This window comes from Fringilla coelebs (assembly GCF_963513975.1).
Source record: "Fringilla coelebs genome assembly, chromosome: 1".
Lineage (NCBI taxonomy): Eukaryota > Metazoa > Chordata > Aves > Passeriformes > Fringillidae > Fringilla > Fringilla coelebs.
The window spans coordinates 61,194,658-61,222,278 of NC_140028.1; the positions used below are offsets into that span (position 1 = coordinate 61,194,658).

The following is a 27,621-nucleotide window of genomic DNA, read 5'->3' on the forward strand; positions in this document are numbered from 1 at the left end:
AACTACCATCTCGTGGAACCAGGTGAGAAGTTCTCTTTTAAAAAAAAAATCCTGCTGGTGCTGCTGACAGCAGGCAGCAGCTTCCAGGTAAATCTGCTGTGTGAGGAGAGTTCAGCTTCCAAATGCCTTCATAGAGCATCCACAGCTCCTTGTCAGGCCTGTGTGTGTGGTACAGAGAGAAGCCCTCAGCTGCTGGGGCAGCCCTTCCTGCTAAGAGAGGTAGTGTCCTGTGGAAAAGACAGGGCTCACATGAAAACCTCTGGGCAGACTTCATTCGCCTTCTTGAGTGTACCTCATTTTCTGGAAAGCTAGGGCTCGTGCAGCCATCAGGGGTTTCATTGCTTTGAGTAAGTGAAAAGATTCCTCCAAGACAAGGAAGATGAGAATAAAGCACAAACAGTGGAAGGTGAGGCTAACTTTGTGTTTGTTCTGCAATATGAGCTCACTGCTTGTTTTTACCTGGTTACGAAAATATGAAGCTTCTTAGGTTTTGCTGTTTCATACTTACAAGACAGCACAAAGGGTGTCTTACAGTGTATCTTTTTGATCCTGTTTGCTATAATTCAAAGCAAACTGTATTCATATTTATATGTCCAGAAGACATAAAAGTACATCTTAATCTCAGTCAAAATGACAAAAAGGAGTATATTTTGGATATCTGCATTTGGAGTGTGCTTGAAGTGAGTTGCTTTGTTCTCCATGTGCTCTGAGAGAGAACAAGTTGTGTGTTACATGGGACTTTTGTGCACTGACTTCCCACCTCTCCCAGCAGTTGAGGGAGCTCATGCAGCCTGGTTTGATGCATGCTTGAACTTGCATCTTGGTAAACAGGGCTGATTAAATGCAGTCATTGATGGGGGCCAGAGGGAGAGAGTCAAGTATGTTCTGTGTGGAGGATGCAATTAAGGAGGCACTGTGACCTGCTATGGAGGGACAGCATTTGAGAGTAACTGTGTGCATGTTCCTGAGTAATTGTCTCCGGGAAAGCAATGGCAGAAAGCTGACCAGACTTCTGGCTAAACAGTTACTCAGTCTGGTTAAGCTATTGCAGGTGGATCATTCACAAAAATAATGGTTTGCTTTCACAGCATCAGTTATGTCTGCCCTGCCTGTTTAGCATGAGACAGGGAGTTGTTTTGAAGAGCATTGCAGGCTGGTTTTTTTCAGCTTCATACCTGCAGCTGTTGCTTTTCCACGTGCACAGGTTTTTTCAACACCAATGGAACTAAATGTTTTTCTGTGATGGTGTTCGCAGGGGTCCCAGGATGAGGGAAGAGATGAGAATCTTGACTCCATGTTCAGAAGGCTTGATTTATTATTTTATGATATATAAACTATACTAAAAGATTAGAAGAAAGGATTTCATCAGAAGACTGGCTAAGAATAGAAAAGGAATGAATAACAAAGGCTTGGACTGACCAAAACAGTCTGAGCCAGCTGGACTGTGATTGACCATTAATTAGAAACAACCACATGAGACCAATCACAGATCCACCTGTTGCATTCCACTGCAGCAAACAATCATTGTTTACATTTTGTTCCTGAGGCCTCTCAGCTTCTCAGGAGAAAAAATCCTAAGGAAAGGACTTTTCATAAAACATGTCTGTGACATTTTTCTTCTTAAATTAAATGTGTTCACAATAAGAAAAAATGACCCTCGATAAGCCAGGTTCTTGGTGGCTGCAGATTTGCAGGAGGAAGGCCAGTGGGGCTCTCTGACTGAACATAAGAATTGGAAAGCATGACCACATAAATCTAGAAATAGGAAATGCTGCTACTTGACATGGCTAGAACTGCTTTGTAAGCAGTCTGAGCACATAAAACAGCTGGTGACAGGTCTCTATATGAAAAATGGTTTTGGCTTATAATCCACAACCACTTTCCATGAGTTAGAGAGCAAACTTCAATTAGTGTTTGCATTTGGTTTGGTTGGCAGCTCTTTTTTTGACGTTGCTTGTGCTCTTCCCTTTTTCCTGTCTTCCTTCCATCTTACAGTATGTGGTGCAGCTATCTCTCTGCAGTCCTACTGTTGGTTTTCTTGTTGTCCTACTTGCTGCTCAGCCCCATAGGGAAGAGGATCAGCTTCTCCACCTGTACCCTGTGTTGGTAACCAAAGCACTTCTCTGGAGCATGGCAAGAAAGGGAAATCAGTATGGGATCAGTAATTGTATCTATAAACTCAGAAGTCAGCAAGGTCTCGTGCTGCACTAGTGTGACATTTCTGTTCCTAAAAAGGGTTTTCCAGAGTGTGCAAGAGCCCTTTTGGACTCAAAAGAAAAGATGTTGTGTAAAATAACAAGCTAGTTCTTATAAATCAACACCTGTTTATTAATGGTTCTGTCTTTATGACAAGTTAGGTTTGTGGGGAGAGAAATGACTGTAGGAATCAGCACAGAATTACTTTAAAGTGGTGTTACTGAAAACACCTACAATCAGTAATGAGTTTGAGTTTTCAGTTTAATGTGTTTATTTAAAGAAAGCATGATTTTTTTTTTTTTTGCTTAGAGACAATAAGAACGGACAGCAGTACCTCTAATGTTGGATAGACTTATCAAAGGCAGAGAACATGCCAACTAGAAAATAACTGCTTTGTTATTTTATTTTTGTGTTTGGTTTTTTGTTTTTGGGTTTTTTTTTGGGGGGTTTTTTTTGTGATACCCCTGATCATATTTGGCATCCCAAATCTTGACTGCTGTTTAAAAGTTTCCCCGTAGAACTGAGAGAGAAATCATGACAGTTCAGCAAAAATGAGTGTATGAAAATGTTGAAATTTGTGCATTTGATGTAAGAACATTGGAAGCACATGCAGAAAGGAGAGATGGTGCTATCCAGAATACTTGTCATGTAGAAAGGAGATTTTCTCACTGCCCTGTTTTTCTGAATGTTCTCAAGGTTCTGCAATATGTTTTGTGTTTTGTAATGCACGGTGGCAAAAAGCAGAGATAAACTATTCTGATGACAACATATGGTAGTTCATAAAGAACATTATTTAATATCTTTGCTCAGCAAATTTAATTGTTGCTGATGAAAATTGGGAAGTTAATACTTGCATGACCCAAGGCAAACAACTTTGAACAAGCCCATTCCTGAAGTTTTCCGTTTTAGCAGATACCTGAAGTCAGACAAAACTTCAAATGCATGACTCCTAGCTCCCAGCTAGAAGTGTTTTGTTGTTCCTAAGGGTACAAAGCAATTTCTTTTCTGTTTTGGGCAGTGAGTCATGACTGAAAAGCAGTAGTGCTTTAAGCAGTAGTCAGTAGTGCTTCTAAAGGTAAATTGGGTAACAGTGATTTGCTAGTCAATGGATGGAGTTCATGCACCCTTAGCTATCTGTGGGGCTGGACTCTGGTTTGATGTCATGGATTTACTCATGAAAGATGACTAAGTGGTTCATAAGGTTTATTCTGCTGGTGTGTTTGACCTACTCTGGAGTCACTGGTGGCAAAGAGCTGTGAGTTTCCACAGTTTGATACTGGTTACAGACAGATAAGATTATATGGTTTTGATCTCATTGCATTGCCATGGGATTATGAAATGAGCTGGTAAGGCCTGGCCTGGTTCAGCTCTTCTTTTCCTCATGAACCTACCAGGACTTGCAAAATGTGCAAGTTCCACCTGCCTGGTCAGCCAGGTTGCCAGTGCTGTGTCCTGTGGTGGTGTGGGGTGTCCAGCCTCTCCACCAGACTAGTTCAGCATCTGTGCCATCAAGTTTGTGTCCGTGTGATTTCTGACTTCTCGTTGCATTTAAGGTAAAATAAAAGTGCCTTGCCATCACTACAAGCTCGCCTGATAAACACTCAGCCTCATGAAATTTACAGGTGTTTTGGGAAACCCCTGGTAGGAAGGATGGGGTGTCAGCACTTCCTATAGTAGAATGGCTGTGGATCTGGGAGAGAAATCTAGTTCTCACCTGCTCTTCCAGGTGAAACATTTGTGCCTGCACATAGTTGGCAGCGGCAGCCACCGATTTAAGCTGCCTGCCTGCAGGTCTGAAGTTGTTTCTTCCTGTGTGGGAGGGAACTTTGTGCTCTGGGATAAGTATTCTGGCTGCACACGTGTGGCTGCCTCTCTGTGGCACCCTCAGGACCAGAGGTAAGTGGGGCATTTCAGCTCCCTAAGCTTGCACGGGTGGGGTTTCTCCTGTTGTGGTAACATCGCGATGCGAAGGCGTGGGGATTTGCACAGCTGATTCCAAGTCAGGGGCAGAAGGGCGTAGAGGATGGTTGGCATGTCTTTGGAACTGCTCCCTCATGGGGCACCTCTTTGCTCAGGCAGCAGACACCAGAGAAGGAAAAGCATGGAAGTGCAAGTATTTCACAGTTGATGGGGCAGCTGGGCAAATGACTAAGTTCTCTGGTGTCTGCTTCTTCAGAGGCACGGATTTTATATCGTGAAGGGTGTAGACTGCAGCTGGCTTCCCCAGTGACTCTGCCTGTCTGCTGATAGTGTTGTAGATGGAAGATAAATTGCTCATCATTGCAGTCTGACAGCTGCCTAGAGAGCAGAGCAGAATTAATTCCTGAACTTCTTCCTTAACTATTTCATTTACCTGGAAGGATGTTCACTACTGAATGTCGAACTCCTTCACAGGAACGAATAGTAATAGAATTATCTGCTGTGTTTGTTTCACGTATGCTTAGCATCCTAGATAACACAGCAAGTATGCTGTTTATCTCTCTCAGGAAAAAAATGTAGGTAGTTAAAATAAGCTGGAAATGCAGTCTTACTCTATTTGGTAGAGGCTGTTGCCTTGGGCTGTGGCTTATCTCATAAACCAACCATGAAAACTGTGCAGCTTTCCATCTTTGCTCTTCATCAGGTAGATTACCATTCATATTATTTATCTACAGTTGTTCAGGGCAACAGTGGGTAGGATATTTGTGTATTTCTGGTGTATTTACACAAGGCTGCTCTCTCACGATTGCAGACTCTGGAGTTAGCTCTTTAAATGCATGTGTTGATGGACAACGGCTCTGTAATTAAATAAGAAAATGCCCTTTTTATTCGGCAGGGGTTTGCCTACCTTGGATTGTGGCTTTCAGTTACCTATTGAGGTATTTATGCTGTGAATGTGCTGTGGTAACAACAGGCTGTTGCAAAAGCTGGTAGCCAAACAATAGCCTGAAATAAAATACTTTCTGGAGGCCTCTCAAGGGTGGTTAATAGACAATTCCTGAGCTTTTAGCTGCTAAAAGTCTGCTCAGAGCTCCAGCCAAGTTACAAAACATGTTTTGTCTGGCAGTTGTGTGGATCAGTGAGTCAAAGGGTTATGGACAGTTAGAAAAATCCTTTCTCACAGAGTTTGGGCCCTTGTTTTGGAAAAGCTGTTGAGATTGTATGAAGAAGGTAGGGTTTCTCCCAGGCATCCATCACAGGAGCTTTAGTCACCTAGGTAAGCTGGGTTTGGGATATGTATTTGTTGTTTCAAATCGATGCTCCTCTATTTTGTTTTTCTACTGATAAGATTCATTAGTGGTTGGAAAAGGCATCTTGGCTACTAATTTAGCATGGCCATAACTTGTCAGGAGGGAGAACACTCGGGGTACAGAGTCCTGGGAGAGGGCCAGGGAGCTGCAGGCACCCCAGGCTGGGACCAGGTCTGAGCAGGAGCAGGCAAGGACCCACTGGTAAGCTTGGGATCTCAGAGAGGTGCTCTGGCAAGGGCTGGAGTGCAGCCCAAATGTGCCAACTCCAAACAATGACTCTGTGGCCACCTTTGCTATTTTTAATAAAATTGTGGTGCTCTGTGAATTTATAAAAATGAGACCCTGGCAAATGTTGTCATTTGAAATGTCTAATTTTAGGTTGTAATTTATTAGAGCATTTTTTCTGAAGATGAGACTCAATTCTTTTTTCAGATGTCTTTTGTTTATTTAGCACTTCGAAAGAAAAGTTTCTTTTATGAAGTGGAATGTCATTGCTGTGGGGAGTATTGGGACAGAAGCTCTATGTTGTCATGTTGTTCTCATTGGAGAGCAAACATAGATATAGTTACAGCAGTGTTAAATGCTGTGACTAACCTAACATACTCTATTACATACTGTTTAAGATTTTATGCAGCCAAGCACGTTATCTTTCACTGAAGGAATGTTTACTACAATTTTCTATTAGTAATCTGCAAGGGGTTGCTAAGTGTACATGACAAATGGATTGCTTCTTGCAGTAATGTGAAGAAAATTGTAAGAAATTCTTGATGAAGTCTTCTGCTCCTTTACTACCAAAGAAGTCCTGTGAAAATAAATCTCTGTATCCTTCTTGTGTATTTTCTCCCTCCACTGTATACCTGTATGGGGAGGGAGACCGATGGAGACAACACCCAGTCTGAAAAACGTGTTTATTTTGTTTTCCTCTATTCAATTGCTGATGGCTTTAAAAGTAAGAGAACAATCAGGTCTTATGTTTTCATGGTTTTCCCTTTCTATTTAACCAGCAGCATAGCTGGTCTGTATTTTCCTTTGTATTAGATAGAGGCTTTTTACTCTTCTACTCCAAGTAGCCACAATGTCTTCTCCCATGGTGCTGTGAAGTTGACCACATAGGTGACCTCTGCTTTTTCATTTGATAGCAAAACAAACTTTGTGTGAGCATACAAGCATACATTTGGTTTCTGATTATGGTTTATTTTTTTAAAAAAAGCAGAATGAACCTTTTAGAAAATTGTCTTGAGTATGAATGTACTTGTCTCGGCTGATGCAATAGCTAGAGGGGAGCTGAAAGAGCTCTTTGGAAAGCACCTGTGTATCTGTGGCTAGCAGGAGTGCCAGATTTACAGACCACTTGACCAAAATGACATACTTAGTGTATGCTAGGGCATATGAACGAAGCATGCTACCAAGTTAATTTGCCCAAACTGAAAGCTGATTTTACAGTGAACTAATTTCTTTGCTTCAGCATTCTTAGGTTTGCTTTTTAATTCTGTGAATTAGCATCAATACACGTGGGAGGACATTTTCTTTGGATCCTGTATTCAATTATTCTGAAGAGGCCCTGACAGTGAGAGGAGTTGAATGTCTGTCTCCTCATCTATCCTCTTAATGGGCCTTGCACTGTGTATTTTTGCACCTATTTGAAGCAGTGATATTAGTTTTCCAATTACTGCTCAAGCTCTTTGACGGTGCCGATGAGCAGTTATGCAACATGTCTGAGTTGCTTCCTTTTTCCCAAGAGTGAGCAAGGACTGACAGAACAAGTACTGGCTTCTTTGTACAAGTTAACTCTTAAACTGAAATTTGGAGCTCCTGCTGTGGATATTTTGAATAAGTCCCGAATTAATAAAGATGAGAGGTTACAGCTATTAAAGAAAGGATGAGTGCTAGCCCAGTGTAAGGAGAGCTAGAGTTTGTTCTGGTTGCTCTGAAAAGTTGAGTACAAGTTCATGTAGCATTTTTGGTTTTCATCCATTGTAGGAAGCAGTGACATTTTATTTATTTAAGGTTAATCAGTGCAAATGGCACTGCTTGTTCTAGTGTAGGGGTTAAACAAATACTTAAAGCCTTGTGTGGGCTTGTTACTCTGCTACTTAAGTGCCCCCCGTGATCTGTCTTACTGGCTTCCAACAATTGCTTTTCCTTCAGGGATGGCCACCATGCCTGTGCTGCCCTTTCAACAGGGAGCAGCTTTGCCAGATTTATCAGCAGATGCATCTCCAGAGGAGTTGTCTGTGTCTGGTAGGATGCTGGGGGTGAGCTGCCAGGGCTGGCTCTGTATTCCCGGATCACAGGATGACTCAAAGTCATGCAGCTGTGGTGCATCACTAGGTGCTTAATTACATTGCTGTTCCTTTTGTGCTCTTTCCTGCAATAGTGATACCCATCTCATAGCTGGTCCTTTCTAAAGAAAAGTTAGGCTAGGGTTCTCATCTCTTTTCTCTCTGGGGGTTTGTCCTCTTGGGGAAAATCAAAAGAGTGGTAATTAAAACCATGGAAGTTGTCCATCTCTCGAGGAAGGCCCTCCTTCCAATACAAGAGGGCTGGCAAGCTCTGGCTGAGCCAGCTGCCCCCCTTCTAGCAAGTTTCCATTTCTGTTTGCCACCTGCCCCTCTGGCAGAGGTTACAGTTCCCCTGTCAGGGTTGGTGGCATAGACATGGCGAGAGACACCTACGGAGAACCGATTTGGCGTGTGTGCTCATGGAGACAGCCCCTCAGCCTGGCTGAGCCCCCTGAGCAGCTGGGTGCCTTTGGAAGTGCCCTGCAGCCTGGTGGAATTGGGGGAGAGTGGGCTCAGCCTCTCTGGGTTAGCTGTGTTAGGCTGGATTGGATGGGTTACGCAGCTGCATCCTAAGACTGCATTTTGGCACGCGCACGGAGGCTTTTCACTTCTAATTGATTTCCTTCACTTTCTTGCCTGCTTCGTGCAAGTGTGACCTAGAATGTGAAGTGCCAAGTCTGATGCAGCGCTCCTTGCTTTGCAAGCAGTTTTATATATTATTCCAGGGTATTAATTTTGTTCCCTTTTTTAAAAAATTAGGAGATTTTTCATCTTGGATTGAATGATTGAAATTTCCTGCTGCTTACCAATGATAGAGTGGATGTAGTTGGGTCTTGGAAGAGAGCAGTTTATATGCATTAAAGAGAAGATAGATTCTGTTTCTAATGCTGGATCATCCTCAAATATTTCTGTGTGAATATGGTTAGAATAAAAGGCTCCATGTATTTGTGTGACTGTTATAAAGCTTGATGTCTTCCTCTTTAGTGTCCCAAATTGTGTGTAGCTATTACCACCCCCACTGCCATCTGTTTCAATTAATAATAAGGGTAAGACAGAGATGATTGTTGAACTCTAGACTTCCTTTTGTGTGTGTGTTTTATAGATTTGCTGACTGTGTTTTGATAACAAAATTGATTTATGAAGTTGTACCAGAAAGGTACCGGTTTTATGGGTTGTGGAGATAGCACTGATTATAATTTTTAGTTTGTTTGTTTAAATACATTAGCTTTTAAGTCTTATCCTTTCCTTCATAGTTTTCAGATGGCCTCATTTGTTTGTAGGTTCAAAAGGTTTCTCTCTTCTGCAGGAATCAGCAAATTATACACCAATCAGTATAGTTTTTTTTTCCTTCTCTAAAACTGTTGGTTACCTTGTATTTGTAGTCTCTCTGTGTCAGTTTGTTAGAATGAGCCAGAAAATACTTGAATTACTGCTCTATTATAAAAGCAGTACTAGCTGTGTGTACACAGGAGTAAATGCGCTGCAAGTGATGGTGTTTCAAACTAATAATCTGGAATAGAACACAGCACTGCCTCATTAAAAGTGTGGTTCTGCAGCTATCTATGCATTTCCTAATGAAAAGGGGTGGGTTTATAACATCAACAGAGTTAATTTAGAGAATCAAAACATGTTCCATGGTAAAAGTGACCTGGAAAAAATATTTTCACACAGTTCTATGTTACCACTGTTTTTCATTCATTACACATACACACATCCCCGACTGAGGTTTTTTTTTTTTGGTCTTGTTTGTTGGTTTCAGAAGCTTCCTGGCTTTCACTAAGAATTATTTAGTGTCCCAGATCTGCCAATTATGAGCTTCTCAAGCTATGGGCGCAGGAGCAGAGGGACAAACCTCCAGGCAGAAACATGGTGCAAACAGCACTGAAGCAGCTGCAGACAAAAGGGCAGGCTGTGCATTTGATAAGTAAGAATTCAGTGTACTAGAATTGTAACATAGGCATATGAAAGGTGACAAACTTAGCCCAGGGTAAACTTGCCTTTGGGAGAGAGCTCAGTGTTAGTGTCAGGTGTTCAGAGCTTTTAAATCAGGACTGCTTGTCTTGGCACAGATTAACACTTTTGTCAACCTCTGTCCTTGATCTTGGCAACCCCCATGCATTTGAGTTCCTCTGGTCATGTTGTCTGATGGCACTTGGGGTAGGGGGAAACCAGAACTTGGTAGAATATTGAAGTGCATTTCTCCTGGATTTCCAAGCCTTTGGTGATCCAGGAGAAACCATGCATGCTGGATATCTGGAGATCACAGCCGCTCTTTGAAGTCTACCTGAACTCAACAGCCAAAATCCAGCATGTCTAGCTGCATGTCAGGAAGGGTAGTGTGTCTCAGGCATGTTGACTGAGCATGAGCAGAGCCGCTATCAGCAGAGCAGCCCAGGCTTTCCAGATGCATCCAGCTTGCTGTGTGTAAGTGCGATCTCTTTGTTTCTACAGAGAGCAAATCTTACAGAATCACAGCTGAAGAGGTTGCTCAGCCTAGTTTTTCTTCTTACCAGTTCTTCCCCAGAATGCTGGCATGTTGCCAGCAAATAGCAACTTGAGACAGTATAAATAAAAATCGCTGTCCTTAGCAATGAAGGTTTTTGCGTGATGTTGAAGTCTTTGGATGGATTACGCAGCCTGCTGGAAGCAGAAATGTGGCAAAGACTAGAAATTGAGTGAAGAGGGAAAATTATTATGTTAGTCCTTAAACTGAATTACCTTGCCATTTGTCACTTCTGTAGTGTTTTTCCTTTGTATTAAATCCTCTTTCTGGTTTGATTGCAGGGAAGTATCATGTGCCCTTCCCCAGGACTGATACCCTATTATGAGAGCTGATGCTTCTCCCTGTGTGGTTGTGTCTTACCTCACATCTGCATTTGGTGACCTCACTTTTTTTTAGCTGTTGCTGCACTGGCTCAGTGCAGGGCTCCTTGAAGCCTGTGCTCTATAGGCTTTGACTCCCTTGGAAGGAGCATTATTGAGTGCCAGGGTTTCCAGACAGCTGTGGTTCCTTCCTCATTTCTTTATAGTGACATGATTGTTACAGCCAGGGTCAGATCACATATTGTGAACCCTGAGGAGCCAGAGAAGCTTGTGTTTTTTCTAGCTAATTTACCAGGCTCCATAAACTTCATAGAATTGATTGATTTTTACCAGGAGTGAGTCAATTATGTACTTTGAAAGCTGTTATGTATCGTCATGTGGCTGCAGGAAAGTGAAACTGCCCCCTCTCCCCCACCCACTTTTGCATATTTGAAAGCAGAATTCTTCAGACTTTTTATTAGCAACCACAACAGATGCTTAGCTTCTGAAACTGCTCTGAGGCATCAGATTGAGAGGAGCTGAGGTTACAGGCTTGAGTCTGATACTATTGGATGAAACACTGTGGTCTTTATCATGCAAAGAGTGGGCATAGATATATTATTTTAAAACACTGGTGTTTGGCATCTCTTCTTGAAAGGGTTATATCTACTTGCTTCTGTCACCTGCATTTTTAGATTAGGGCCTTAACTACATGTCTCTGTATGTTAACAGCTTCTAGGGTAGGAGTGGCCTCCTGAAAAATGTACTTCATGATCATGATGATGTGATTGTTTGAGGCAAACAGCCAGATTTAGTTTTTTTCTGTTAAACCTGTTGTTTTTTCTGTTAAACAAGTGAGCACTCTTGCTTCTTTAGCTTGAGCAAAGCAGTGTCTCCTGGAGCTTCTTCACACAGCCTGGAGGAGATGTCAATAGAGTGTCCCATTGTTTCCACCTCCCTTGACCTCTACCTTAGGAGATATCTATACCTGAAGACAGAAGATCTCTTAAGTTCCCATCTAATTTATGAGCTAGAGGGAGGCAGTGGCCTTTTCAGAAGTGGTGTGAGCTCTGCCATGCAACTGAATTTGAAAAGTCATTCCATCACAGACACATTGACATGGATGCTTTCTGCTCCTGGTCTTCATTTCTTGGTGCACTTGTGTGAGATAATGCTAGGATTTGAGGAAAGGAAAGAGAAGACATCTGTATCTAGCCTGTAAGAAAATGAGAAATGATGATGTAGACAAATTGAGTGATTACAGGATCCTGACACAAAGACATGGAAGTTCTTTCAGTGTTGCAGTTGTGGGTGGGAGGTTTTGCGTTTTAATGGCTGTGCTTTATTGACATCATTAATATTCTCATCTGAATAATGAAGTTAATTATTCAGTAATACAAGTGCTTGTGTGTGGGCAGGGTTCAAATCTTCCATATATTTGATAGTCTGTTGGGTAAAATTTTGTGCAAACCTGCTACCAAGATGCTGATCATTTATTTATGGCATGTTTGGGCACTTAGCCGTGTAATTCAAAAATCTTTAAAGTTATTTTTTTAAAACTTCTAATTTTAGTTGTACAAAATTCCTCAGTTGATATAAGCATCAAACCTCAACAAAAGGAGAAACAAACATTTAGAACTTCAAGCAATGAAAGATCTTGAGAAGAGATGATAAGAAGTGGGTAAAAAAATGGTGATGACAGACATTAATCAGATATTTAGGCAGCACAATTGAATGACATTTTTCTTTCTGATGTCTGTGAGAATACCAGCAAATTGACTGAATCCAGGTGAGTTTATTGAAGTGGTTGATGTATAACTCCAGTGATAGTTAATCAGTGTTACTGTGAATTTAGGCTAAGGATGATAGTCACATTAGAAGCAAATTTAGCTAAACTGATGTATGTATATGAATGCCATATAAGTGGTGTAAACTTAAAATTGCACTTGCAGGCCTTGTTCTTACAAACTAATCTTATATGAACTGTGGTGGTTTAAAACCTACCATCTAAAAAGAGCAAAGGCCATCATTCTCAGGTTACTTTCCTTTTTGGCAGACTGTGCCAAAAGAGAAAAGTAAGATAATCCACAATTGAAGAGCTTGTAAATCATTATTCTAGATGAAATTATAAAGCCCAGGAGGATCTAGTTCACTCTACACTTCTGTAGCTTTCTCTGACAAGCAGAGTGAATTGTAAGTTCACAATTTAGAAGTAGTAAAGTAGTGAAGCAACCTTTTAAAAGCTCTCTTCCTTTCCCTAAGACTCTTGTGTTCTGAAATGAGCAATAGTTAACTGGCATCAAGCACGTGGATCAGTGCTTATAAAAGCAAAATTCACACACAAAACTGTTCTGAAAGAGAGTTTGATTTAGAAGACTTTTGCACCATGTGCAGAACCTTGTGAAGGCTTTTTGGGGAAACAAGAAAATTTTTTCCAAATTTTCAGAGGCATAGGTAGTTTAAAAACTACTGAAATCTTTGGGTACCAAGTTGCAGTAATTGTTATACTTAACTCCTAAATTTGAAGAGCAGAATAATTTAGTGGGTTTTGCAGTCAGTGAATTGTTATCCCCTTCTTTTTGAGCATGGTTTCTGACTTGTTTGTTTGTTTGTTTGTTTGTTTTTCCATTTGGCTGTTAGAAATTGAAGTTGTTCTCAGATAAATAGGGATGTTTTGTTATTACATGCATTTTTCCAGGTTAATATATTGTATAAGAAGCTGCATAAGTAACACATAGGTAGTAAAAGTGTGATATACTCATGAATCTTTGCAAAACCAGAAATTCTGAAAATGGCTTTTTTATTGAATAGGAGCATATTAATTTTTAATAATTAACAGCATTACATAATTGACATCATATTTTAAAATCAGCAGAAAGAAAAATAGCCCTCCATCAATGGTTACTTAGTGGTTTTTGCCCAGCTCATGCAGCCTGTACTTCTTAGGTAGACAAGGTACTGTGCATTTGGAGAGTGGGGGGGACAGCCAAGTATTTTTTTGCAGCATGTTGGAGGCAAAATTGCTTCTCTGGAATGTGGCAATTCCTGAATTTCTGTTTAAGGGGAAGCCAGGTGCAGTCGGCTGTGTCACTGCCTGAAGCTGGCCTGGTTGCTGGGTTTCCTGCCTGTTTGATGCAGAGTGGGAGCAGGGAGGGGACTTGGTCTGGTGCAGAATTTCCTAAGGAAGAAATGCATCCAGCACCATGCCCCTGCATGACAAGAAAGTGGGAGCACTGTTCACACCTCAGTTATTTAGCTGCCCTGGCTGTAAGGGTAAAGTGCATGACAGGGAACCTGTTGTGAGTTTTCTCCAGGAGATGGTAGCTACTCCTCAGCTGAGGGGGTGAGTGGGTGGTTGGCCCTGGGTAAGCCATCAGGGCATGCCCCAGCCATCTTCACCTCCCACCACTTAAATAATGAAGGATGAGAGCTGTGGGAAAGCTCCCTGTTGGAAGGGGCCTCCCTTTCACTGCGCTTTTCATGCAGGGATAGCAGTGGGCAAGGGGAGTCCCTTTCAGCCTTGCTTTCTTGAGCAGGGACAGGGGAGTAGTTTGCTCCCTTTTTGCCATTTCTGGAAGGTATTTTAAATCTGAAAGAAAAGATTTCTTTAGCGGAGGTGAAATGCGATACATTAGGAATAAAATAGCTGTAAAAGGGATCATATAAAATGTAAAATGGTTTAACAAAATATCTGAGTTTGAGGGCCCTGCATATAGTGGTGGCTTTTAAGGATTTTAAATGGCCAACTAGCTGGTTTCAGCACTCAAGCACCATCCCTCTCTTGAAAGATTGATGGTCTTAAGATATAAAAGTATATAAAGATGAAGTCTTGCAGTGTAGCTCAGGTGATTAGGGATGAAGTGGCTGTCACAGTCGTGTTAGTTCCAGCGGGTACATCGTATTTTTCAGATGATAGGGATGGAAAAGGGGTACTGTGGGGAAGCAAGAGGAAGAAAAGGAAACCAAGAGTGCACCTGAGGACAGCAGTGAGGCTCCTCAAGCAATGTAGAGGAGAAGACTGTGCATCCCCTCAGGACCTAGTCATGAAGAGGGTTTTGTCTTGCACCCACAGCCATGGTTTCATTGGGAAAGAACTGCTTTGGCTAGGGGGTTTTTATGATACTCTGCCCATTGGTTTGTGTTGCAATTTATGTATGCCATGGAGAGTACCCAAAAGACATAGTTCTACAGATTTATTAAGCCGATATCTTTCTCTGGCCCTTAGCTCTTGGGGCTATCCAAGGTCAATTTTTTTGAAACTGTGGTTTATAGCAGTGGCTATTGAGGAAAACTGTTCTACTGTGCTTATTTTATTTCTTTCAATATTCATTATAGCTAAGCACATTGCCCTTCAATAATTAAATCTTTATTTAATTGTTGGTAGCTAATAGGAATGTCTGTAGAAGAGTTTCTTATAAAATGCTTGCACTGTGGATCAGATTGCATTTCCTCTGAACCTGAAGTTTTTGTTTTGTTTCCTGGTCTTTAAAGTTCTTCATTATGGTTGCTGACACACTTAGAAAGAGAGCAATCCCCTCACTAAGGATCGCTGCAAAATGTTTAATCTGGCATTTCTAAGTGATGAAATTAAAGAAGATAAGAATAAAAGCACTATAATAGCAAAATCTATTTCCAGCTACTTCTGCATGGAAACAGCGTCATTTGCAGCACACCAAAATGCTTCCATTTTAACTGCTGTGTGTAAACACAGGGAGAAGCTGTGCAGGAAGGGGGAAGGGGTATGGGCATTTCTTATTATTAACACCATGGACAGGTAATGGGAGGGTTTTTTCTAAAAGGTGCCTGTACGATCTTTTTGCAATGGAGCAAAGTAGTACAAGAACATAAAAAATTATTGCACAGAAAATGCTGGAGCCCAGGCTGTTTTGAATTACTAGTCAACAAAATGTTTTCAACCCACTTTTTAACCAAGTATTGGGTGTCTAGAACATTGTAAAAGCTGAATACTTGGGGAAGGAATCCTGCTGAAGCACATTGTAACCTGAATTTCAGCACTGAATCTGTGTAATGGCTGTATAGAGATAAGAGCAAAAGTAGGAAAAAAAGTGAAATAAAGGTATATTAACACTAATGTGCTAGTGATCTATTTTTGTATTAGGTACAGAGAAGGAAAGCCCCCTTTGGGGTGTTACCCCTCATTGATGAGTTGACAAGTGAAGGTATGTGGTTGCTCCCCTCCTCTACCTTGGCTGGGATCAGCCCTGGCTGTGTCCAGTGCCATGGAGAGGACTTTGAATTGTTGAAATGCAGCTGCTGATTCCCATTTTTATGGCTCAGAGCAGGCTTAAATAACACTCTAGGTGGGTCTTCTGGTATTTAGTGTTTTACAGCGCTATGGTTTTTTGTTGTTGGGAATTGTGTGGTGGTGAGCAGGATGACAAGGAAGCTTTGCAGCCTGCAGGGGATTGTGTTTAGTGCTCAGTGCTGGACATCTCTCACAATGCCACAAAACTATTCTGTGAGTGATTGTTTGCTAGACCAAGGGAGCCCTGTGCACACAGGCAGTAGGTGGGTGCTCCTCCTCAAGCAGCTCTGTGGAAATAGCCTAAGATACAAAACTTTTGAATGTAAAATCTGTAAATCAGGACAGTCCAGGTCTGCACCACTGCTGACCACATCCCAAAACACTTCCCTGACAGGGCTGGGCAGTTGGAGTGTCCATGGGTCCTGTTGCTACCCTAGGTGATGTCTGGCCAAAGGTGAGCACATCTCAGTTTCTTCTGAAACCCCACCTTTACTAAAACAGCTGGATAGTTTGCTTGTTGCAGACAGGGTTGTACAAGTGTACATGTTTCTTTGTGCTTCACAGGTGTTAAAGAAGCACAATTTGATTCATGTGTTTTTTAGATACAGCCTACAGGGCTAGGACACTGCCTTTAGGTGGTGGTGGTAGTAGTGTTGTTAGAGTTGTTGGAACAAATTTAGTTATGTCTGGAAATTTTGTCTTAATTTGCTGATAAGCCTCCAAGCTACTTTGTTTCTTCTCAAACATCAGAATTAGGACCCTTTTACTCTAAGCTTCTTTTTCAAGCTTTACCACTTCATCTTGCCTCTTTGTTTTAGGCAAATCTTTCAGTGTCCATGCTTTAGTTGTTATTAATTCTAAAGCAAGGATACTTTTCTCTTACCTGTGTTCTAGGCAGGATTTTTTCATTGCTGCCTCTGAAGTAGAGATTGCTCTGCAGATTTGAACAGCTTTTCAGGAGCTAAATAAGCATTTCTGTTAATGGGTCCTCTGACTTGGACTGAAAGGGAAATGTGTGTGAAGCACTCCGTTGTGCCATCTTGTGGTATCCCCTGACTTGTTCCCTGCAGTAATGTGAAAGGTGCTTCTCTTCTCTAAACACAGGAGATTTATTGGCATCTCTTCTGATATTCGAGCACACATTAAAAAAAAAATTTAAATAAACCCCCAAAGCAAAACAACAACAACAAAAAAGACCTGCTAAAAACTGTTCCCCATACCATCCTCTGCCATCCAGAAAATACAGAAATTGGTGGCCCTTAACAGAGCCACCAATTTTTAAAGTAGTGTGGCGGCAATAAGGAGCAGTGAAAGCTGTGGATCTGCACAGCATTCCCGTGGCAGGGAGGCTCACGCTCTGTCCACGGCTCCAGTCAGGAGCCTTGTTGAGGAAGCAGTGGTGACTTGAGGAATGATAATAGAGAAACATGCAGCAGAGCAGCCCTCCAAGGGGATGGCTGAGGTGGTTACTTTTGCTGCAGAGCCTACCCCTGTCTTGGGCAGGAGAGAACTGTACTGATGCAAGTAGCAGCTTCCCTGACTGTGTTTTGGTCTTTGGCTGGCCACACAGGCACCAGTGACTTAGGCGAGCCTGGGAATGTGTTCAACTTGGCTAAGGGTCATTTCAGTGAGGGAGAAACTCTGTTTTTTGTGTGTGACCTGGAATGGACTAAGCCTTCCCTAACAGTACTTCTTCAGCAGCAAAAGACTGCTTTAGTATTGGTGTATAAATAAAGGGAGTTTGGAGTGGGAGTGAATAAGGTCCGTCAGTGGTTTTATCACAGATGGCGCTTCAAAAGTAGTCGAGACCAATCGATGAGAGTCAAACTCAATGGTGAGGGCTGTGTGGGTGAAGGTGGTGGTGCTGCAAGCCCTCAGATTGGGGATTTTTCACTGGTATCAGCTCTCTGCAGAGAAACCCACCATATGCCAAGCAATGCCACCGTTTCAGATGATGCTGCATACGTGTTAGCCGGAGCTAATCAGCCCTCCAAAAAGCCCTCCAGGATGTCAGCTAGCCTCTTTGTGTAGCAGGGCTCAGTGCTTTTAGCAGGAAGTGCCTCTCTCAAACCCAGCTCTAATATCTCTAACATGGTGCTGAAAGAGGCCTTTTATCTAATCGAACTCCAGTTGCTTCAGGATGAAGCATTTACAACATCAGGCACGCAACCCGGGAAGGGAACGGTCGATCCTACAGGGACCGAGGGAGGCTGGATGCTCTAACACGTATTGATTCATCTGTGTTTTAACCAAACAAAAACTGTATTAGTGCTGCTGCTTTACCTCACATTATTGTGTGTGCATTAGATATTGAGTCAGCAGTAGCAGTGGAAAGCTTATGAGATGGTGATGTTTTGAATAATAATGCTAATGAGTAATGAGAAAAATGGGGATGGTGTAACTAAGATATATACAGAAAAGTGACTGTCTTCTGGATTCAAGGCATTCTCAAGATGATGGCTGTCATAAGAATGCAATAAGAAATAAGAAAACCTGTTACAAATGCATCTTTCCACAAGTACATTAGAATGGAAGAGACTGAATCAATTTTGAGCCTGACAAAATGGCAGATGCCAGGGGCTAAAGAAACTATGGTGGAAGGAAAGGTACAGAGAGTACATTTTAAGGAGTAAAATTGCAACATTTGATCAAAAAACCCCACAAAGTTGGTTGCTGTTTTTGATTTTGGATTTTTTTTAAGTATCTGTGTTTATCGGTTCCCAGCAAGGGAAAAATATTTGGTTAATCATCTTTATTTTGAGATTTCAGCAGAAGGAAGTTTCAAAACATCTGTGGTAGTGAGTGGTGGGAGCATCATGCGACTTCCCAGAGCTGAGGAGGTTTGATTTCATTTCATGTCTAGTCACGAAGCCCAAGTATGCTCACTGTGTTTTCCAGAACTCTTCATTCCTGAGCATTTTGAAAAGGGTAATGGTGTTTTTCAGAAGATTTGCATTTCCTTATGGATTTGAAAACTGCTTTAAATATAGATGAGGTAGTTTTAGTTGCTGTGGTTTGTCTGGCAAAATAGATGCAATTAGCACAGAGCTGGGTTTCTCTAGTGATCTTCCCAAGAGTGACTGCCAGGTAGGGTGGCTGGGTTAACCCAGTGCAGCCCTGTTAATTTAATTTAGAGTGCTAAAATGGGTAATAAGGCTAGGATTTGACAATAAATGACAAAATGCATCTGTATATTTCTATGCTCACAGAGGATCTATGTTATTTACTGAAATATATTATTTTTCTGCTAAATAGAAGATGACCTTGTAAGCCATGAATCTCTGGAGACAATAATTTGCAGGATATGTTTTTGGTGAATGCTTCCCAATTTTGTTTCATGTACATTCTGAGCAGTGTTACAGAATTTGGAATGATAAAAACATTAAGAAATCATCAACTTGGGTATGTGTGTGTGAGTAGGAGTAATTTAAAATTCAAATAATAATCCTATTTTATGCTTAAAAAAAGGCAGAGTAGGAAAATAGACCGAAGCTGCTCTTCACTAAATATAATTCTCTTTTATTGTCCTTTCCATGGAGCAACAGGCAGGCTGTGTATCCTGTATAAAATTTGCCTGGATGTGCTTGCTGCCTTCACAACAGTCACTCACAAATCTTTTGGCTTACAGGTGTGTTAAAGCATGAATTAACTCCTGAGCCTCTTTCTTTACCCTGCATACGTTTATCTTTTGATGGGAACTTTTAACGTCATCAATGATTGAGTACGACTGGTGCCCAAACAAAAAGGTCATGGAGGAGTGGGATTGTGACGCATTAAGCTGAACAAGTGAGATCATTTTGTTATCAGATGATAAGGTGGACTATACCCCATGCCCAACTGACATTCCTGATGGGCTGTGAGCCAGGGAGCCTTTATTCCAGGTTATCCCTGGAGTTAGGGTGTCTGGCTGCTCTGAGCCTCTGGACTTCCAAGTGACTTTGTGCTCAAGGCTCCCTGGGTGCAAAATGAGCATAACAGTGACAGAACCTTCTTGGTAAGATGCCTCAGGATTGCTTGAGAGTAAGGGTGGCTGCTTCTGCTTTTTAGTTGCTTTGTATGAAGAAATCAAAAACCCCAGGAAATCTAGAATCTGCCTGTTCATGAAAAACAGCACTCTCGGATGCTTCTGAAAGCCCTAGACAATTGTGCAATCACACACATACTCGTTCTTGTCAGAGGAATGCACAGAGACCTGGGTTTTCCTGCACAAAAATAGCGTGTTTCTCAAGAGGGGGCTTGAACTGTCATGTGAAAACACCTCCAGTGCCTCTGCCTTTGGCGTCAGCATCACATTTCTCAAGGGAAGGCTCAGAGTGGTGTGTGTTTTTGAGTAGCCTGCAATACATGTTCTGTTGCCCTTGCAAGTACTCACAACCATGCAGAATCCTATTGTCAGAGACCTGGGTGAGCCACATCCTAAGAGCCATTATTTGTTTATGCGCTGCAGCCTTATCGAGGAGAAGGAAGTCATTGAAAAGAAACCATTCATGTTTCACAGCTCATCCAGCAAGTCTTGGGTTGAGCTGGGGTACAGGCTAAACGTGAGCACAAACGGCGACGTTAAACTGAAGATGTCACAGTAAAATTTTGAAAATATTAGGAAAAAACAATCGGAAAGCAGTAAAACAAAGTGGATCCTTTCAAAGCTATACTCACAGATTTTAACAGCTAAAATTGTGGTAAGCCTCATCTCAGCCAATTCTGCCATTGTAAAAAACGTTTAAAAAAATAATAAATCTTGTCCTGCTGTTGTCAAGATGGGCCATTAATTTTGCAGTAATAATTGGCCTTCTCTTCAAGTGATTTTACGTAAGAATCAAACTCTTGTTTGTGAAAGTCTTAACTGTGAAAAGTGTAGAAATTTGTGCTACTGGATTAGAAACTTCAGGCTTTTTTTTCTTTTTGAGTACCATCTTATTGTTCAAGAGTAGCCCTTTACCTGCTGAGTGGGGAGTATCATCTTACAGTAGGCCTCTGCTTTGTACATAAATTTTAAGGTCAGTGGGTTTTTCAGCTCTGCTGGTTTTAGAAAGATCACTTTTGGATCATTGGTATGTCTGCCACAAGAATATACACTGCCACGTGCTCTATTGGAACATTCTTTTCCAACATAATTTTGTTAGGTCCTTCTGGCTACCTGGTTTACATTTAACTTTGTTGTTTGGACTGTTCATGTGTGCTGTGGTCGTGTTAAATCGACCCCTTCTAGACCCATAAAGTAGCTTGAACCCTTATTATGAAAGCAAATATTTTAAAGCAAGACTGTGACATGATTCTTCCATAACGAGCTGTCCCACTGTGGTGACATACGCAGAGCACTCTTATCTCTAATGCTGCTGGCCACTACCTAGCCGGTAAATATGGAAAGAAGTTCTTAAAAAAGTTTCCTTTCCCCTGTGTCACTTGGGCATCTCAGGTATAGTGACCTGAAGCTGCTCTGCCTGCGAGGCAGGAGAGGATTTTTTTGTGGTGCCCACATAGGGAGGATTCCTGATCACCTTCCCCTCTTCACACATGGTCAGCTTGTACATGACTTCACGAGTAAGAGTGGCACTCTTGCTGATAGTGAATTATTTTGTGAGCATGGGTGTGATCTTGGCCAGAGGCTCCCGGGAGAGTGGTGTGCACCTACTGTGTGGGGCTGCCCTGAGGAGGTGGGTGAGGCAGGGAAAGGATCAAGGTTTTGTTAATGTGAGAGAAAGCTGCTGGGGAAACTGTGGCTGAGCAGTGGAAAAACCCCTTGGGTGGGCTTCCCCTTTCTCTTGGTGCTGGACTGTGGAAGAGATTCTGGGGATAGGCATAGCTGGGAGGGGAGCGTGAGTGGCTGTCTGTCCTCTGTGCATGAGCAAGGAAATGAAGCAGCTTTATGTGACAGGCCAGGGTGTCATAAGAGGGCTTCAGGGAAGGGTTGAGCCTTACAGAAGGCAGGGGTTATTCTGCAGCAGTTTGGCTCTATGCCAGGGTAACCAGAGCGCTGGCTCTAATCGTGTCAACCCCAAAACAATCTGCTAATATTCAACACTGGTGCAGCACTGGTGCTCCTAGGACTTAGCAAGATGTTGTGCAGCTGAGGAACTGAAGCTGAAATCCAGTCCTTGAAGTGTTCAAAGATGGATGCTGGGTTGCGTTCTCAGCCTGCTTCTTCCTCTCCAAGTGAGGAACACGTTTTGTGTCAACCGTGATCACTTGATCATGGATGCAGGGAAGGGCTGAGTTCACCAGGTCCTGGCTGTGGGAAAAGCTCTGTATGTGCTGTGAGATGTTGATGCAGGCGTTTGAGTAGAATTTGCTTCTCTTTTTTTTTTTTTTTCAACCTGGGAAAAGATGTAGCAAACAGCAGATATTTCAGTGGGCAAATCAACAAACACTACTGTAGTTTTGCAAGATGAGTAATTCCTTTTGCGAAGAGTAAGATCTGTGAGTGGGATGTGCTACCGGAGATTGGAGTGATATGATATAGAATCATTATATTTTGATTGGCAGTAGCTTCCAAAATATTTGTTGTGTTGTGTTTTCTCCCCAGAGTGACTGGTCTCACTAGTCTAACTGCATTTTTCCATTGCCTTTGCTGGAGAAGAAATTCAGATGCTATGAATGAGAAATCTTTGTGTTCTTACTCAAGAAATGCCCCAAGTGTGTCCAAAACTCCCCCGTTTGCTTACAGTCTCTCATATTGCCAATAACATCATGATAATCTTCTTTTTTTTTTTTTTTTTTTTTTGCATTTAAATACATCCTGTGTTCCTGGACTTCTCATCCGTGGTTATTTTTAAAATGTCACTTATATTTCTGTTATATGATCTTGGGAGATTGGTTGAATGGATTTCTTCAGTTCACTGCTGTGCTAACTAGCTTAGAGCTGATCAGATTGCAGCAGTCTCTTCAGTGTGTTCTACTGGATCTGATCCCAGTTCTGCTTCCTTTAGTGTATGACAGCAAAGGGAATCTACACTCACACTAGAGGCTTTTTCCCTCTGCTTTCAGGATTTTCCTGGCTAAGAATCTTTTATAATATTAAATGTTTCTTACGAATTCTGTTCTTTTTTATTTTCCAATAGGTGTTGGCATCATGTCGGGCGTTTCTTTTAACGTCTCGGATTCCCACCAAGGTAAAATCACTGTGTTCCTATAAATACTCTGGGGCAACAAATGAAAGTTACATAAACTAAGTAGCAAAAATTAGCATATTTTAGTTATGTACATCTGTTAAAAAAACCCAGAAAACTGAGGAATGGTATGTTGCATGGTTTTGAGTTAGAATGGTGCTTCTATTAGTATATGCCTTTAATGAATTTATATATATAAATATATATATGTATATATATCTACACACTCCTTTTCCAGAGGAATTTTAATTTCTAGAAATGAAGGTGGCTGAAGTGTTGCATTGTAAACTCCAACCTGAAGAATTGTGAGAGGAGCCTGATGAATTTTATAAAAGGACAGTTTATGTGCAAACAAGCTGATGGTATTATTCCCTCTAGTGTTTGTAGTGTCAAATAGGATTACATAAACTCTGTTGAGTTTTATTAAATTCTGCTCTTTTCTAATGATTTTTGCTGTTTATTTTGAAAAGCAGTTTGGCAACTTGCCTCGCCAATGCCGGTGAATTATTTTTTCTGTGCCTGTGACAATTCATAATGATTGTTCTAGAAGAGAAAGATGATTTCCACATCAATAAAAATGACTGATGTGAAAAAACATCTCTTGTCCATCTTGGAATCAGTCAATAGGCATTTGGCACATATCCTATTTTGGTTTTTTTGTATTTGACATGTGTGTGTCTAAGTGCGTGTGTCTATATATATATATATGTATATATATATATATATATATATATACACACACGCTTTGTAGAAATACCAGAATCCATAAATGGAACTGTTGATGCCACATTTTCAGTTTTGGTCACTGGTAAATGTGACCATTGGTAGCTATGATTTGAAGATGCTGACTGACAGGATGAGCTGCAGCTTGAATTTCTGCTGACACTCATTTTCCCCAGTCGATCACCCTGTCCCTGCAGCGCAGATGTCTCCAGTTGGTTGTTGTCTGTTGGTGTTTGAATCACTGCAGTTTTCAGCCAGGGCTTTTTAAGGCAGGGTTTGGTGACTAATTCCTTGGAAAGATAGATCCAGGTGATGAACAGCTCAGACATCAGTGCAACGGCAATGTGATAGACAGGTGATAATCATGATTTTGTTAAACAATAGCAAGGCTCTTGAAGGCTGAGGCTTGGAGTACTTAGTGATAACTCTGTTTAGTTGAGTGTTTCAGACAATTCTAAGCACTCATTAAAATTTGCATAGTTGAAAAATTTGGTTTTGTTTTCATGAAATGTAAAACATGTATTCTGTACTAGTAGAAATGTAATTTTGGTGGTAGCAAATAGAAGGAAGATGATGAGAATCTGTGCTTATGACTTATGTAAAACTTAAACTTTTTATGTCTGAACAACTGTTAGTATGGTTGAAAATGCATTTCTAGCAGTAAATTTTCTAATGTCTGTAGTATTTCCAATAGCTGCTGAGAAGCTTTCTGAGCCTGAGTACTTCCATGTACCTGTCAGGCAGTGGCTCCTCGAAAGACAGCTGAGAACATTCAGCAAAGACACATTATTTCTCTGGGGGCCTCTAACAAAATTAAGTATGCCTAGAGATGGCCAGTGCTGAGTAGCTGTTACTGCTGCATTCCATTCCAAGCTTTACTTTTGCTTAAACAATGCTGTTGGGATGTATCTACTAAACAAGGATCAAAGTGAAAAAGAATTAATCTTGTTTAACTCCAATACCAACTCTCACTTTATCCTTAGAGCGAAGCTTTTACAATGGCCACCTCTAAACTTCACACTCTGGTCCAATCATTTCATTCCCACTGATTAACACAGACTGATTGGGAAGGAAGGACAGTACTTAAAGCTTGCTAATTCTTGCTACAGTCCATATAAAAAGTAATTGCACCATTAGTAATGTTGGATGTGTCATCATTCCCACAAATAAGCATATAAAATATTTGTAGGAATGTAATTCAGATCTGTGAATGCATTTCTAGTGCAACTTTCAATAAGTTTTGGTTGAAAAAATTGAAAACTGTGAAATTAGCTGTCTGGTTAACTGAAAGGTTGCTAAATGAGAGGCATGCATAACTTTTTAAGAGGATTTTAAAAACATGAAATTTTGGGCAATAAATGAGATTATGCCTTTTAAAACCTTGTAAAAATTATTCCTTAGTTTGAAGTAGATGATGTTTAGAGCATCATGTTTTACATTTTTGCTGCAAAGCAAGGACTATAAATTCATATTTTTAACTAGAAAAAATGAACCAAAGATGAACTGTAGAGATAGTGCCATGTTTCCTGATATTTGTGTACTTCTAGGCAAGAGGATTTGCAGACTAGAGACAGGATCTGTGTGAACTTTCCAAATATTTTTTATTGTGTATGCATATATGTGTTTGGACATACTTTAGAAAAAAAAAGAACCCTCAAGTTGATAGGTAAATAATTTTCAAAATATGAAGGATTTCAATTACAGAAACTCCCCCCTCTAAAATTTCATGGTGATTTAGGTAAAGAAATATTTAATTAGTACTGGAAAAAAAGAGCTTTTCCCTTCTGTGTGTGAAGTCCTGCTTAATCCAGTAGCCAGCAACAGCTGCTATAGATTTTTTTGGTGGGTTTGTTTTTTTCCTTTTTTCTTCTTTCTGCCCCGAGTCAACTGCACAGGGCTGTGTCATCACAAAAGATTGCCAGGCCTAGCTTAGAAATGATGCACTGAAGAGAAATGAATGCCCTGCACTTGGGGAAATGCAGGGTGTTGGTGTGAGCCCTGGGAAGAGGCTTGTGCTGGTTCTGCCTCTCCTGCCTCAGTTCCCTGCTCTCACTCGCTGCATAAGCAGATGTGATGGCACCCCTGAGACTGCCTGTGTGCTGTGGGTGCTGCCTCTGAGCAGAGTGTGAGACGAAGCACACGAAGCCCCCAAAACTTCAGAGTAAAGTTCCTTCGCCAAGAAAGGCCTTTGGCAGAAGGTGAAATGGGAGGGTGTTTGTTCTTCTGATGCTGCCAAATCATGACGGCAACTGAAGGGATAAGGATTCAGAAAATTGGCAAAAAAGAACAGAGAGACAGTAATAACAAAAGTTTTCTGGAAAGATCTTTGATGGTTGCAAGCTGGTGCCTCTGTTCCTGACTTTCCAGTGTGCTGTTCCAGCCTTTACGGGGGGAGTCCCATTAGCTGTGTCTGGGTCCTGACACCAGAACCCAGTAGTCATTCAGGGCTGACATTTTTTGACAAATTCAGGAATAGAATGATATGGTACTTGCCAGTTAGCCTGGAACACCCTGACTGTGAGCCTAGGATAAGATAAAGTACAGGAAGCTCTGTGCAATTCAGACAGGCTGCTCAGTTGCAATGGTTTCAATGGTAGCTAAAAGGAAATGAGCTAATGTCTTGCCCTGTCGTCAAGATTCAGTCCAAGAGGTTTGTTTCTTTCTGTATATCTTAGCTGTCAAGATGATTGTCAACATAATTGTGAATTCAGATCTTAGCACATTCCCTGTAGCCCTAGATTTGTCCTTGGAAAAAAATTCCCTGCCGCATTCTAAGCTTCCATTTGGAGTCAGTATGTTCTTCCCTGCCTAGTCTGACTGTCATCCAAATAAACCATTCAGACAAAGCTTATGTATCACTTCCTCTCATACTTTTACATAAGCTAAAGCATTGGACATTTATGTTCATATATTTATTTACTTATTTATAAATGTTATTTTTATTCATATACATATATAGTGTGTGTGCATGTCCCTTCAGCCTCTGTGTAGTAAATTTTTTTGCATCTTTGATCAATGTAACTAATGAAAGAATAATTATGAAGTGTAAAGATTGTAATAAATGATTAATCAGTCACAAGAGTACACATCAGTAGGGTATTGTATTAATGATGCTTTTTATAGTAAAATTTTTTCATAAAATTGATTATAAGCTTTATGTGCTTATTGCTTGCAGTAAAATATCCAGTGTGGTATTCCTATAACCTCTAATAACCATTTAAACCTGTAACAAACAAATGTATTTTTTTAATGAAAACTGTGTCCAGGTATTAAAAAATACTTAGTGTCAATTACAGGAACTGATATTAAATATCAGTAGCCTGCTCAAGGTTTTCGTAACCTCATTGAGAAGTGTAAGTGCTCTTTAAAATAAGATGATGTTTGCAGTAATGTGGTGTTTTCTTTTCTAACTACAGTTAGAACTAACTTTCAGCTACTTGGAAATCCAAGGAGTAACTTCCAGTAAACCAGGCCAGGTGAGTGTATTCTAGATAAAAGATACTTGTTTGCTCATTGCTAAATCTGGAGTCAAGGAGGTAATGCTCTAGCATGCAGGTGTCTCCTTCCACTGAGCACACTGTACATTTGTATTCTTGCATTCTTGCTGGTCTAAAGTCTTAAAAATAACAACAAGAATTTAAAGAGTCGTTTTTAGGAATGTTTGTGCACTTGGAGCAATGATAAGAAATAGAGTGGGGTTTTCTCTAGTTCAGTATGGTACAAATTTCCATTTGTATCATAAGTGGATCTTTTTCTCAGAGCTGGTAAAGCAGTGGTGGCTGGTATGCAATCATCACCACACAAGCTGCAGTGGCTTCTGTGGTGAGTACCTTTATGGGGAAGCCAAAAGCTGCTGCTTACATTGCAGGCAGGAATGCTTTGCTTTCAACTATTCTTCGTGCCTTTACTGTGTACAACACAAAGTATATTTGACAGCAAGTTACGTGCCCAAAAAAGTAAATGTCAAAGGGAAGGTGCTGAAAAGAAGAATGCCTTTAGAGCATTTTTAATTCATA

The 27,621-nt window shown here is 41.0% G+C and overlaps 1 protein-coding gene across 2 annotated transcripts in view; it reads left to right on the forward strand.

Annotated features, from left to right (window-relative positions):
• Window positions 1-27,621, forward strand: part of CARMIL1 (capping protein regulator and myosin 1 linker 1) — a 189,093-nt gene that overhangs the window by 54,337 nt on the left and 107,135 nt on the right. For both annotated transcript variants that reach the window (XM_084207455.1, XM_084207456.1), the window contains exons 3-4: window positions 22,835-22,885; window positions 27,022-27,081. In XM_084207455.1, the coding sequence (XP_084063581.1) occupies window positions 22,835-22,885; window positions 27,022-27,081 (111 nt within the window). The remainder of the gene's footprint in view (window positions 1-22,834; window positions 22,886-27,021; window positions 27,082-27,621) is intronic.